Below are 13412 nucleotides of genomic sequence, written 5' to 3'. Positions count from 1 at the left end.
GGAATGGCGGTGGGTCCTCCCCTGGGATGCAGTGGGAGGGTGATGAGGCCGGAGAAGCCCCGGGTGTGGGGCGGTCGCTGGGCGCGGGGGGTTCGGGGGCCGGAGGTGGGAATGGGGCGGGGCCGCGGGTGGGCGGGGCCGCGGGGGCGTGGCTCCGCGGGGCGCCGGCAGGGGGCGCTGCGTGCGCGCGGCGCTGAGGGGCGGCCATGGCCTGGCGGGGCCCCGCGCAGGCACCGGCGGGACCCCCGCGGGCACCGGGAGCGCCCCGCGCCGCCCCGACCCGCCCGCTGACCCCGCAGCACCGCCCCGACTGGGCGCCCGAGGCCTGGCCGGGCGCCGGCGGCGGCGGCGGCGGGGCGGCCCCGGCCATGGCGGCCCCGTGGGCGGCGGCGGAGCGGCGGCTGGAGCGGCTGGAGCGGCGCGTGGCGGGGCTGGAGCGGGCGGTGCGGGCCGGCGGGGCCCGCCTGGCAGCGCTGCTCGGCGACAACGCCCGCCGCCTCCGCCGCCTGCAGAGACAGCTCCGCCGCTGCCGCTGCGGGGCCGGCCGGGCCCCCGCCGCGAACGGGAACGGCAGCGGGAACGGCCCGGAGCGGACACAGGTGACCGCCACGGGAATGCGCCCCGGGGAACCGGGAAGGGCCCGCGCCGTGAGAGGGACTGGCCCACGGGGACAGGGATGGGATCCGGGGAGTGGGGACCTGCCCCAGGGAACGGGGACAGGGACCCGGGAGATGGGGACAGGGACGGGCCCATGGGGACAGGGACGGGTCACAGGGAATGGGGACAGGGACAGGACCCAGGGAATGGGGACCAACCCCAGGGAACGGAACAGGGACCCGGGAGATGGGGACAGGGACGGGCCCATGGGGACAGGGACGAGACACAGGGAATGGGGACCAGCACCAGGGAATGGGGACAGGGATGGGACCCGGGGAACAGGGGCAGACTGACAGTGACAGGGGCAAGCTCTGGGGAACGGGAATGGGAATGGAGATGAGTTCATGGTGACAGGGATGGGGAAGGGGAATGGAGATGAGTTCATGGTGACAGGGATGGGCCCCGGGAATGGGGATGGGAATGAGCCCACGGTGACTGGTCTGAGGGGAAACACCTGAGCCTCACTGGGATGTCGGGGAATGTCCCTCATGACACAGCTCCGTCTGCAGGAGCTCCGGACCCTGCCGGGCTCTCCCGGAGCACCGGTGGGGCTTGGAGGGGGATGAGGTTGGGATCCCTGGATCCCTGTGGTGGAACCTCCCGTGCTTCCAGGTGCCAGCGGTGGGCGAGGGTGAGGCGGCCGTTCTGCCCGAGCAGGAATGGGGGAACACGGACAACCAGGACCTCCACGGGATTGCTGTGAAGGGGAATTATGAGGCCACGGTCCCTCTCGGGGAGGATCAGTCAGATCATGTCAGAGGCATCATCATCCCTGGCCTGATCCAGCTCCCGAGCCCTCCCCATGTGGAATGTGGGGGGATTCCAGGTAACTTGTCCTGAAGCTGGTGTTCCTGCACCATTTTTTTACTGGGATATGGGCCATACATGGACCACCAGGCAGGGATTTGCTGCAGAGAGTCCTAAATTTTAGCTCTGATTAATTTTGGGCTAAAATTTTAGAGGCAGAGTGTTGGACAGACACTTCCTGGGAAATCCCGTGCCCGGTTTGACTGACTCTGTCCTGTGTGATTGGATCATCCTGAGAGCCCAGGACTCCCCTTTGGCTGAGCCTCACCATCAGTGTTCATCCCATCACTCCCTCCTTCCCAGGGCCTGGAGATGCCGATTCCAAATCCACGCTGCTGCCACCGGATGAGGACAGGGAGGATCCCGGGATCCCTGAGCTGCCAGAGAAGGGAGCGGTGATGGGACAGCTTGGTGACGGTGAGTGACAGTGGTGGGCGCTGAGGGTGGGCACCAAGGACCCACTTGGACTGGATGGGGTCTATCAGGATGGAAAATGGGAAGCAAGGCTCAGAGAGAGCGGCTCTGGGACTGGGTGCCTGTGGGTGGATTCTCCCTCCTGCTCCGGGGAGGTTTTGCTTTGATCCCTTTCCCTGGATTCGCCCGCTTAAACTCCACCATTCCTGACAAAGTTCCTTCCGGGATGGAGGACTCTGCAGCTCAGCTTTGCCTTCGTTTTCCCTCTGGTTTGGACTCTTTGTGAGGATTGTATTGTCAGTCCATTGTCAGTCCATTGTGTCCAGCACGTCCAGGGCAGTGGTGGAATCCCCATTACTGGAGAGATTTAAAGCCGTGTGGATGTGACACTTGGGGACATGAGTTAGTGGTGGCCTTGGCAGTGCTTGGTTAATGATTGGATTTGGTGATCTCAGATCTTTATAACCTCAGTTATTCCATGATTCCATGTCTCTGAGGTCCAACAAGCTGCCCTGAGGTCCTCCTCTTCCCAGTAAAACCTTCCTTTTGTTCTTTGCTGGTTCCTCTCACTGACAGGTGGTGGGGAAGCTCCTCTCCTGCTCCCGCTCTGGAGCTGTGGGCACGGGAGAACTTCCCTTCCCGGGCATGAACTGCTGTGTCTCCGCAGGTGAGATGATCGTGATCAAGAAGGAAGAGCAGCAGCCGCCGGAGGACGGGGCCGAGCTCCTGGCTCTGCCCACGGCCCCCGCGGAGAGACTGGACGAGGAGGGTTCCCTGAGCCAGGAGCAGCCGGTTCCCTGGGAGAGCCACGGCGTGGCTGGGCCGAAGGCGGCCGGGGCAGGACTGGGGGAGTTCTCCCTGGGGGAGTTCAAGCCGGTGGTGGTGCCGGTGGAGGCTCACCCCGCCCCGGGGCTGCCCTTCCCCATGGAGCACGCGCTGGGCGCGGGGACGGAGCAGCCCTTCGCCCTTCCCCAGGGAATGCCGCTGGGAGAAGACCCCGGCGCCGAGGGGGCCTCGCCGCAGCCCGGCTGGGAGCAGCACGATCCCTGCGCCGCCGGGGACGATCCCAGGGCGCTCCCGCCGGGCTGGAAGAGCGTCCGGCTGACGCGCAACCTCCTGGCGCGGCAGCAGAGGAAGAGCAACGGCTCCTTCATCTGCTCGTCCTGCGGGAAGAGCCTGGCGCACCACGCGGCGCTGCTGCGGCACCAGCGCCTGCACACGGGCGAGAGGCCCTTCCAGTGCCCGGACTGCGGCAAGAGCTTCAACGAGAAGTCCAACCTCAACAAGCACTACCGGATCCACACCGGGGAGCGGCCGTACCGCTGCCCCTCCTGCGGGCAGGGCTTCGTGCAGAAGCACCACCTGCAGAAGCACCAGCGCATCCACGGGCCGCCGCGGGGCGCGTGGCCGGGCCGGCCGGCGCGGGCCAGCGCCGCCGGGGAGCGGCTCTACCGCTGCATCGAGTGCGCCGAGAGCTTCCCCCAGAAAGCATCGCTGGAGGAGCACCAGCGCCGGCACACCCAGCAACGGCCCTTCCAGTGCCACGGCTGCACCAAGAGCTTCCGGCACCGGCAGTCGCTGAACCACCACCAGAAGGTGCACGCCGTGGCCGGCTCCCCGGCCGGCAGCTTGCCGGGACACAAGCGGGAGCTGGAGCCCTGCGAGGCTCTGGGCCAGGACAGTCGGTAGCCGCAGGGCTGGAGGAGGGAAGGCAGCTGGGGTCACATCACCCAGGGACTTGTGGCACCGTCGGGGGCTCCAGGAGGAGGCGACGGAGGAGGAGGAGGAAGGATGTGCTGCGTGGGCAGGGAAGGGCCCCCAGGGACTGGTCACGAGGCAGCAGAGGAGGGTCAGTGGCTGGAACGGAGCCAGGCGGTGCCGCTGCCCCGTGGATTCAGCGGAGGAGTGGCTGTGTTGGATCTCGGGGAGTGGTGGAATGGAACACTGGGTTGTTTGAACACTGCCAGCCTGGACAGAGGGGGCCTGGGAGTGGTTGCTGGCCTGGGGTGGTTGATGATCTGGGAGTGGTCAGTGTCCCCAGGGTGGTTGGTGGCCCAGGGGTTGTCAGTGGCCTGGATACACTGCGGGGGGCTGGGCTGCGGTTGGAATCAGTGGATGAACCAGGAAGAGACTTGGATAAAAGACTCGTGGTCTCCTGTTGTGCTCCAAGGGGTGGGCTCGGGGTGGGCTTGGGAGGTCAGAGAGGGATGGGGATCCTGGAAAGGGATGGGGGTCACCACCTTCCTTGGGGGGAGAGGGGGGAGGAATGTGTAGCTGCCTGATGGGAATTTGGAATGGTCCCACAAGAATCCCCCTCAGAATCCTCCGTAGGATCTGGGCACCACAGGACTCCCTGGCAGTGCGGAGGGACTGCCCCCTGCCCATGGCATCCCCCTGCCTGTGGCAGCCAGGGCCACTCCATCCCCTGCCCTTCCCTGCTCCCCTCGGCCGCTCATCCTTCTGCCTGCGGAGGCTTCGTCCTTCCTGCCTGGGGTCCCAGGGGCTCCATAGGGATGGAACTGCCAGCAGTGATTCCAAACCCCCCCACCCTGGTCAGAGCTGTCCTGGCTGATCCCAGTTCCTCCAGCCCCGGCCATTCCCATGGGCACTGGCACAGCCCCCAAAACAGCCAGACATAGAGGCAAATACTTTATTAATTCCACATCCTGAGAAAGGGATTGGGAATGCCATAGGAAACGCTGGTCCTGGTCGAAACAGCTTTAGAAATGCCCGGTTGGGGCTGCTGGCCCGAGGAGGGGCCGGCACCTCTGCTGGCCAGGGGGGGATCACCGGCTGGCACCACCAGCTCAGTCATGGGATCCCCTGGGATCTCTACCCCCGCAGGATAACCAGCCACTGGCTCGCTGCCAGATCCACAGTAATCCATATGGTAATCCATACGCAATCCATAAGGCAGCAACCGCCCCCGCATCCCGTCGGGAACACGGAGTGACCCATCTGCCATCGTCACCCCTCCTGCTTCCCAGACGCAATCCCAGGGGCAGGAATTGTGACAAACTGGCCTGGAGGAGCTGTAGGACATGGTGTGTGTCCCCATGGAGCAGCTTGGACGCTGCTGTCCCTCCCAGGGGGCAGGGAGGCAGCTGAGGGGCACACCTGGATGTGGCACAGCTCCCAAAGCTTCCCACAGCAGCGCCATCACCCCTTGGGAATGACCAGGAATGAAAGATGGGAAAAGCCAACCGGGTCTCCCGGCCTCACTGCTTGGAGAGGGACAGAAACTTCAGGATGTCAAGTAACTACATTAAACAACTCAAGGAAAACAAAAAGAAAAACCTGGAAAACTAAATTCAAGAGCCCCAACAGCTTCTCCGTTGGGTCCACATGGCGATGGCACCAGGAGGGACGTGTTCCCTGTGCACCAACAGGGGCGAGCGTGGGGCTCTGGCCACGGACACAGTTCCGGTGGCTCCAGGGATGCCGGAGTGGTGCCAGGCCTGGCCTTCACCGGCTGCCTCCGGGCAGGTCTCCCTCCCCTCTGGCTGAGGTAGCTGCAGAACTGGTTTCCTGTAGGATTCGTTACGGTGGGATTTGGGGCACAAGGAGATGAGCTGTGGTTGGGAGAGCGGGAGCAGGAGCCGGTGGCTGCCATGGTGGATCCACGAGGATCAGGTACTGCTGGGCAGCACAGGGCTGGCTGACCCATCAAGTATTCCCAAAATGACTGCATCCATGCAGGATGGTCCCAAGAGTGCCTGTGGACTCCCTGATGGAGTGGCCAGGACCCCTGGAATATGCAAGATCAGAACAGTGGGGTTTGATTTGTTCTACGGATCTTCCAGTGCAAAGCTCCAGCATTCCCGACCCGCTGCAGGGGTTGGTGGATCTCCTCCCTGGGCGGGGTGTGACAAGCGTGGCTGGGACATGGTGGGGTTTCCCTTCATCCAGCGTCTTGGTCAGGAAGCTTGGTCAGTGGAGCAAAGGGCTCCTTGGGAATGGTGCCACTCCATTCCCTTCTCCCTGTCCTCTTCAGTTGTGTTCCCAAGGCGAGGGGTCAGTTCCAGTATCAAGGAATGGGAGAGCTCAGCTGCTGTTTGACCTGGTCATCTCCCAGGCACGTCAGCTTGGCAAAATTCCAAGCATCAGCCAATGGGCACAAGAGTCAGTGGAATGGTGAAGCATTTCGGACTGCTGGAGGCTCCTGCAATTTGCTCTCTGTGGTGGTCTCCATGCTTCCCATTCTTTCTACAACTCCGGGAAGCTCCTAAAACGCAGCAGATTCCCAACCCTCGTGCCTCACCACACGCAAACCCAACACTCACAGCTTCTCTCCAGGGCCACACACAGTTTGGATCTGCCCCGTGGTCATTTCTCCATCATCCCCGCCGGCGCCGCCCTCGTTCCCAGCCGGACCACGGGCCGTGCGGCTCTCCCGACGCGGTTGGGAAGGGGGCAGCCCTTGTCCGGGAGCTCCAGCTGTGTCGCTCCCAACAGGAGCACGTTGGGTGGACCCGCTTTTGTTGGCTTGGGGCTCGTGTTCCCCTTGGAAACGTTCCTCTGGGCCGCAGGAGCCGCGGGATGCTGGGATGCCGGGATGGCGGCGGCGCGCCGGGCTCGCTCGTGGATCTTCTCGTGGCGCAGGAGGTGGGTGTGGCGGGTGAAGCACTTGTCGCAGGAGCTGCAGCAGTGGGGCCGCTCCCGCGCGTGGGTGCGGAGGTGCCGCCGGAGCGACATGGGGCAGGACAGCACCTTCTTGCAGTAGATGCACTTCAGCTTGGGATTCGGGGGCTGCGCGATCCTGGCGCCGGACCCGGCCCCTCTGTCCGGCTCCTCCTTGGGCTGGCCCAGCAAGGCCCCCCCGGCGTGGATGCCGTTGCCCAGCCCGGGGCTGCCGCCGCAGAGGTCCCTCCGCGGGCGGACGCGCAGCTCCGGGTGCACGTTCCCCCAGACCTTGGCTCCGACGGCCCTGTCCTTGACGTGGACGCTCCGGTGCAGGTCCAGGTGCCGCTTGTCGGTGAAGCCGATCTCGCACACGGGGCACTCGTAGGGCCCCTCCTTGGCGTGGCTGCGCTGGTGGATGATGAGGTTGATCTTGAGGCGGAAGCGCTTCCCGCACTCGGTGCAGGGGTGGCACCATTCCCGCACGTACCCGCGCCGGCAGTTCCCCATCAGGAGGCTGCTGGTCTCGCACCGGTTCGGCTTCTTCTTGTTCTTGGCTTTGACCGGCTCGTTTTTGGGGCACTTCTGGATCTCCGAGCCAGAACAGGGTGTGGAATCCTCTGGCAGCACCTCAGACTCCTCTTCCTTCACCTCCATGTTCTCGGGAGGATCCCCTTCACACAGCATTTCATCTTCTGGTAACGAGGCTTCCTCTGGAACAGGGGGACACTGGTGTGACACAGACCCAGGGCAGTGCCCGTCCCTGTGCTGGCACTGCTGAGGCACCTCCAGCCCTGGGGGCAGTTTGGGCCCCTCAGGACAATAAAGACATGGAGGGGCTGGAGCGTGTGCAGGGAAGGGAAGGGAGCTGGGAAGGGGCTGGAGCAGCAGGAGCAGCTGAGGGAGCTGGGGAGGCTCAGCCTGGAGAAAAGGAGGCTCAGGGGGGACCTTCTGGCTCTGCAACCCCCTGACAGAAGGGGGGAGCCGGGGGGGGTCGGGCTCTGCTCCCAGGGAACAAGGGACAGGAGGAGAGGGAACAGCCTCAGGTTGTGCCAGGGGAGGGTCAGGTTGGATATTGGGGAAATTCCTCCTGGGAAGGGCTGTCCAGCCCTGGCACAGCTGCCCAGGGCAGGGGTGGAGTCCCCATCCCTGGAGGAATTTCAAAGCCCTGTGGGTGTGGCACTTGGGGACGTGGGTCAGTGGTGGCCCATCTCCTGATGGTTGTCCTTCTCCCTCCCCATTTCCAGCCCATCAGAACTCTGGGAGCTGTCTCCTGTCCACCAGACCCCATGTCCCCAGCACAGGGTGACTCACCTGTGTCGGGATCCGCGGGATCCTCCGGATCCTCCTCCGTCTCCATCCCTGGCCGATGGCCCCCCAGGGACATGACGTTCATCACCAGGATGGGGAGTTCTGTTTGCAGGGAAAAGGGATTTGAAAGACCCATGGAGAGCTCCCCACTCCGGTGTGAGGAACTGGAGATTGCCGGGAGTGTGCGGAAAAGCCGGAGAGAGTTGTGGCTCAAGAGCCAAGACATGGATTAGATATTGTGAAAATTCCTCCTGGGAAGGGCTGTCCAGCCCTGGCACAGCTGCCCAGGGCAGGGGTGGAGTCCCCATCCCTGGAGGGATTTCAAAGCCCTGTGGATGTGGCACTTGGGGACACGTGTCAGTGGTGGCCTTGGCAGTGCTGGGGAATGGAGGAAGCTGATGGTCTTAGAGGGCTTTTCCAACCTCATGGATTCTAAGGAAAGCCTGTGAGGTGTTGGGAGGAACTGGAGCGAAGCCACACATGGACCAAAAGCAGAGGGAGGGCTGGGAGAAGGACACCAAGGCACCTTGTGTCATCACCTCCACGGAGCAGCCTTATCCCACCATCTCCACAGGCTGTATTCCCATGTCCAGGCCTTGACCCCCTTCCATTGGCCCGTGCCAGCAACCCAAGGCTCCCACTCCTCCCTGGTGATGCTCCTCTGAGCATCAGGACCAGCTGTGCCCTCTGCCACGGGCACTGCCAGAGAAACACACCCCCCTGGCACCCCTGGGACTCACCTGGCCCCCCTTCCACAGGGACAGGACCTTCTCCCAAAGCCTCTTCCTGCTGCTCCGTCTCTTCTGGTGTCTGTGGGGGCTTCTGATTGTTGGGGACACGTGTCTGGGGGGGTTTCTGTCTGCCCCCCGTCTGTGTCCGGGTGTGTTTCTGTCTGTCCCCAGAGCGTGTCTGGGGAGGCTTTGGGCTGTCCCCAGTCTGTGCCTGGGGGTGTTTCTGGCTGTCCCCTGTGCGTGTCTGTGGGTGTTTCTGGCTGTCCCCTGTGCGTGTCTGTGGTTGTTTCTGTCTGTCCCCAGTGTGTGTCTGTGGGTGATTCTGTCTGTCTCCAGTGCGTGTCTGTGGGTGTTTCTGGCTGTCCCCAGTCTGTGCCTGGGGGTGTTTCTGGCTGTCCCCAGTCTGTGCCTGGGGGTGTTTCTGGCTGTTCCCAGTGTGTGTCTGTGGGGGCTCCTGACCCTCTTTGTCAGGGAGCTCTTCATCCCTCTCGATCCGGGATGGGCCACTGGGCTTGGACACAGCACTGTCCACTCCTGGGGCAGAGGAAGGGGGGTTTGTTAGGGTTTTGCTGCACCTTTATCCTGCCAGATTCCCAAAGTGACCCTTGTCCCCTGTCCCCAGCCCCGACAGACACACAAACACCTCCTCCCTGCCCCACCCCTGGCAGCGGAGCAGGACAAGCAGAGCAGCTCCAGCCTCCTCTTCCCACCTCACTCCCAGTTCCTCACTTCCCACCATGTCTCCTCTCTCACCATGGCAAGCAGGAACGTCTCTGGAAGCCCCATTGCTCCAGACCCCATCCCAGCCCCTCCTGCAGGCTTTGCCTGCTTTTCTCCATGGGATCCATCTGACACAGCACAAACATCCCCCTTGGAAGGTTCACAGTGCTCCAGGGCAGTTTGATCCACGGGGTCAGCAAACCCTGGGAGATCTCCAGGAACAGCCACCTCCTCCTGGCACCCACCTGGGCCAGCTTCCATGGGCATTTCATCTCCCAGAGACTCCTCTGCCTGGTTCATCTCTTCTGGTGCCTGTGGGGGCTCCTGTCTGTCCCCAGCCCGTGTCCATGGGGGCTCCTGATCCTCTTTGTCACTGAGCTCTTCATCCTTCTCGATCTGGGAAAGGATGTCGGGCTTGGACATGGCATAGTCTGTTCATGGAGCAGAGGATGGGGTTATTGGGAGCTGCTGCACCTTCATCCTGGCAGATTCCCAAAGGGACCCTTCTCCCCTCTCCCAGCCCTGGCAGAGACACAAAAACCCCATCCCTGCTCCATCCATGGCAGTGGAGCCACTTCCTTGGCCCCGTGGCAGGATCCACCCAGGAAAAAGATCTCAACCAACAGAGCATGAACTAAAATTCCAAAGGAGAGGGAAAAGCTTTGGCTGGAACATTTCCCTCTAGTGGAAGGCAGGGACACCTTCCATTATCCCAGGTTGCTCCAAGCCCTGTCCAGCCTGGCCTGGGACACTTCCAGGGATAGGGGCAGCTTCTCTGGGCAACCTGTGCCAGGGCCTCCCCACCCTCACAGGGAAGAATTCCTTTCCAATATCCCAACTTTCCCTGCCCTCTGGCAGTGGGAAGCCATTCCCCCTTGCCGTGGCACTGCATGATGATGGTTCCCCAAGTCTGGAATCCACTTCCATAGCCAGGAGGCTCTCTGGATGCTGCTCCTGGCTCACAGGCAGGAGGGTGGGAAACGGGGGTCTGGCAGCCCAGGAGTGGTTCTGCCACTGGGGACCCAAGGGAATGGCTGGAGCTGTGCCAGGGGAGGCTTAGGCTGGATATCAGGAAAAGGTTCTTCCCCCAGAGGGGTGGTTGGGCCCTGGAACAGCTCGCCAGGGCAGTGGGCACAGAGCTCAGGGAGCGTTTGGATAACGCTCTCAGGGACAGGGTGGGATTGCTGGGGCTGTGCAGGGCCAGGGGTTGGACTCGTGATCCTCGTGGGTCCTTCCCAGCTCGGGACATTCCATGGCTCCCTGAGCCTTACCCAGGGACACCAGTGTCTCGTAGTTGCCCCTCATCACGGCCCTGTACAGGTCCTTCTGCCAGCGCTCCAGCCTCTCCCACTCCAGCTCGTTGAAATACACCGAGACGTCATCGAAGGTCAGCGGCACCTGGAAGCACAGGGAACCCACGTGGCTCCACAGCCCCCGGACACGCAGGAGCTCAGCCCCCCACCCCCGGGGAGCCCCCGGACACCATTACCTTGGGGATCTCCCCGCGGGAGCCGGGGGGGAGGCGCAGGAGCCAGAAGTTCCTGTTCTTGAGGAGGTTCTCCAGGTTGAGCAGGCGCTGCTGCAGCTCCCCGTAGCCCTGCAGGACGGTGCCCAGGCTGGCCAGGCCGCTGCCCAGCTCCCCCACCAGGGTCTCGCAGGCCAGGAGCCGCCGCTCGGCGCGTTCCGTGCGGCTCCGCAGCTCCTGCAGCTCCGCGCCCGGCACAGCCCTCCGCCGCGGGGAGCTCGACACCTGGGGCGGACAGGGAGGGGGCTTCAGGGGTCAGGACCCCCCGGCAGCCCCGAGGAGTTCCCCCGGACCCCCATCCCGCAGGGATCTGCCAGAGCGTGCCTGTCACCCCCAGGGGAGCAACCCCATCCCCGCCTTCCCCAGGACCCAAAGGAGACCCCCAGAACCTGAACCAGCACCCCCAGGGGACCACCCCCATCCCCGCCTTCCCCAGGACCCAAAGGAGACCCCCAGATCCTGAACCAGCACCCCCAGGGGACCACCCCCATCCTCGCCTTCCCCAGGACCCAGAGGAGAACCCCGGACCCCGAACCAGCACCCCCAGGGGAGCACCCCATCCCTGCCTTCCCCAGGACCCAAAGGAGACCCCCAGAACCTGAACCAGCACCCCCAAGGGACCACTCCCAATTCCCACCTTCCCCAGGACCCAGAGGAGCTCCCCAGACCCTCGCACTGGCAGCCTTGAGGGACCTCCAGCACCCCTGGGGGACCCCCTTGTCCCCATGAACTGTCACCCCTTAAGGACCCCCATGACCAGCTCCCCTTCCCCCAGGACCAGCACCCCTGCGGGACCCTCCCGTGGCCCTGAACCAGCACCCCTGGGGGAACCCCCTGAACTGTCCCCCTCAGGGATCCCCCCCTTCCCACCTCCCCCAGAGCCCCGAGGGACCCCCCAGACCCCCGCGCCCCCCTCCCCCGTGGGACCCCCGCGCCCCCCTGACCCAGCCGCTCTGTGCGCTCTGCCCCGTGCCCCGTGCCCGGTGTCCCCGCTCCCCGACCTGCTTGCCCGCCCCCCGCCGGGACATGGCCACGGCCGCTCCGCCGCCCCGGCCCCGCGCCCGCGCCGCCCGCCGGGCCCACAGGGGGCGCCCCTTCCCGCCCAGAGCGCCTCCGCGCGGGAGCGGGCGCCCCCTGCCGGCCGGGAGGAGCGACCGCCAAGGGGCGGGGGCGGGGCCACGGCAAGGGGGCGGGGCCGTGAGCGAGGGCGGGGCCACAACAAGGGGGCGGGGGCATCACGGCCGGACCCCAGTGGTCTCCCCCAGACCCCCACCCCAACCCCCAGTCCCCTGAATAGGCACCCCTGGGGACCCCCGGGGCCGGGATCGCTGGGAGTTCCCAGCCCCACCTCCCCTGGGACCAGCATTCCTGGGGGAACCCCCTGTCTCCCTGAACTGTCATCCTTCAGGGAATCCCCCATCATGCCCGAGGGATCCCTCAGGGGTTCAGGATCGGGAGCACCGGGATGGGGAGCACTGGGATGGTGAACACCAGGATGGGAAACATCAGGATAGGGTAGCAGCGGGATGGGAAACACCGTGACGGGGGAACACCTCCACGGCAGCTTCAGGCGCAGCTCCCACGGCAGCCGGAGGTGGGGGGGCTGCCAGTTCTGCCCGTCCTGGGGGTTGCTGTCCCTCCGGAGGGCCCCCGGGCATGGTGGGATCCGGCCCACCGGAATCACACCCACCCCATGGAGAAGGGACCCAGTGCTCCCACGGGATACGGCCAGGCCCCTGTATCCAGCCACTGGAGCCCAGCACAGACCAGTAACCCCCCGTTGTGCCAAGGAGGGGATCCCTGGCGATGTGAGGAGTGCGGGGAGGGCTGGGATGGGTGGGAGCGGGGCTGGAGTGGGAGCAGCACCCCCAGAGTGGGGTCACCCCATCAGGAATCACCCACCACGTGTGTGTCCCAAACACATCCACTCCCTCTGGTGCTCCGGCTTTATTTGGGAGCTTGGAAAAGGGAGGGGCAGCTGCCCCCAGAGGGATTTTGTGGGGGTGGCTGTGGGACTCAGCTCAGGGCAGGGAGGGGGCGGCTGAGCCCCTGGCTCTCTCCTGGCATGGGGCTGTTCCCAGCCCCTGGTATCGCTCCCGTTCTCTGGCATCACTTCCCACTGCGCTGTTGGGTGTTTGGAGCATCCTAGGGGTCCCTGCGTGGGGGTCCCTGCCCAGCCCGGGGATCCTGCCGGGGCTCTGTTGTGACGTGTCACGGCAGCAGGACATGGCCGGGGTGTCCCGCGGGATGTGCCGGATCCGGGTCCTCCCGCCGGGCTCTTCCCTGTGGGAGCAAGGGCAGTGCAGCACAGAGTCCCAGGAGAGGGAGAGGCCATGCCATCCCCACTCCCATCCCATCCCCATCCCATCCCATCCCCATCCCCATCCCCATCCCCATCCCCCTCCCCATCCCCATCCCCATCCCCATCCCCATCCCATCCCCATTCCAGGGCTGTCTCTGTACTCACTCTCCTGCCTGGCTGAGCCACATCCTCCTCACGGGAATTCCAGGACTGTGACTCCTGCGGGACAGACACAGGGTATGGGAGTCACCAGAGCCACCGGACACCGTGGGGGTGTCACCACCACCCCCCCGTCCCGCATCCTGCTTCCCCCATTCCCGATCCT

The 13412-nt window shown here is 64.6% G+C and overlaps 2 protein-coding genes across 3 annotated transcripts; one reads left to right on the top strand and one right to left on the bottom strand.

Moving 5' to 3' along the window:
- Positions 1-206: 206 nt before the first annotated feature.
- LOC116788657 (zinc finger protein 316-like) lies at positions 207-4022 on the top strand. The gene is made up of 4 exons (XM_032691721.1): positions 207-599; positions 1270-1483; positions 1768-1881; positions 2546-4022. The coding sequence occupies exons 1-4, from the start codon at positions 207-209 to the stop codon at positions 3565-3567; spliced, it is 1743 nt and encodes a 580-aa protein (XP_032547612.1). The 3' UTR covers positions 3568-4022.
- A 492-nt stretch (positions 4023-4514) lies between these two features.
- On the bottom strand, positions 4515-11827 carry LOC116786215 (zinc finger protein 398-like). 2 transcript variants are annotated; one of them, XM_032686646.1, is made up of 8 exons: positions 11787-11827; positions 10750-11010; positions 10532-10658; positions 9506-9691; positions 8887-9074; positions 8550-8754; positions 7813-7911; positions 4515-7211 (listed from the first exon to the last, which is right to left on the bottom strand). In XM_032686646.1, the coding sequence occupies exons 1-8, from the start codon at positions 11811-11813 to the stop codon at positions 6205-6207; spliced, it is 2100 nt and encodes a 699-aa protein (XP_032542537.1). In that variant the 5' UTR covers positions 11814-11827; the 3' UTR covers positions 4515-6204. The 2 variants fall into 2 exon arrangements, with proteins under 2 accessions (XP_032542537.1, XP_032542528.1); XM_032686637.1 differs by having other exon boundaries at positions 8550-9074.
- Positions 11828-13412: the final 1585 nt, after the last annotated feature.

The sequence above is a fragment of the Chiroxiphia lanceolata genome, chromosome 1, assembly GCF_009829145.1.
Source record: "Chiroxiphia lanceolata isolate bChiLan1 chromosome 1, bChiLan1.pri, whole genome shotgun sequence".
Classification (NCBI taxonomy): domain Eukaryota; kingdom Metazoa; phylum Chordata; class Aves; order Passeriformes; family Pipridae; genus Chiroxiphia; species Chiroxiphia lanceolata.
Note: the sequence above shows the minus strand (reverse complement) of the source record. Positions and strands in the feature narration are given on the sequence as shown.

Bases quoted from the DNA above. Each gene is read 5' to 3' on its own strand.
- LOC116788657 (XM_032691721.1), top strand. From the start codon at position 207: ATGGCCTGGCGGGGCCCCGCGCAGGCACCGGCGGGACCCCCGCGGGCA. The intron at 600-1,269 runs GTGACCGCCACG...CCGTGCTTCCAG, and splicing joins ACGGCCCGGAGCGGACACAG to GTGCCAGCGGTGGGCGAGGG. The intron at 1,882-2,545 runs GTGAGTGACAGT...GTGTCTCCGCAG, and splicing joins GATGGGACAGCTTGGTGACG to GTGAGATGATCGTGATCAAG.
- LOC116786215 (XM_032686637.1), bottom strand. From the start codon at position 11,813: ATGTCCCGGCGGGGGGCGGGCAAGCAG. The intron at 10,659-10,749 runs GTAATGGTGTCC...CTGTGCTTCCAG, and splicing joins CCCGCGGGGAGATCCCCAAG to GTGCCGCTGACCTTCGATGA. The intron at 9,692-10,531 runs GTAAGGCTCAGG...CTCCATGAACAG, and splicing joins CGAGACACTGGTGTCCCTGG to ACTATGCCATGTCCAAGCCC.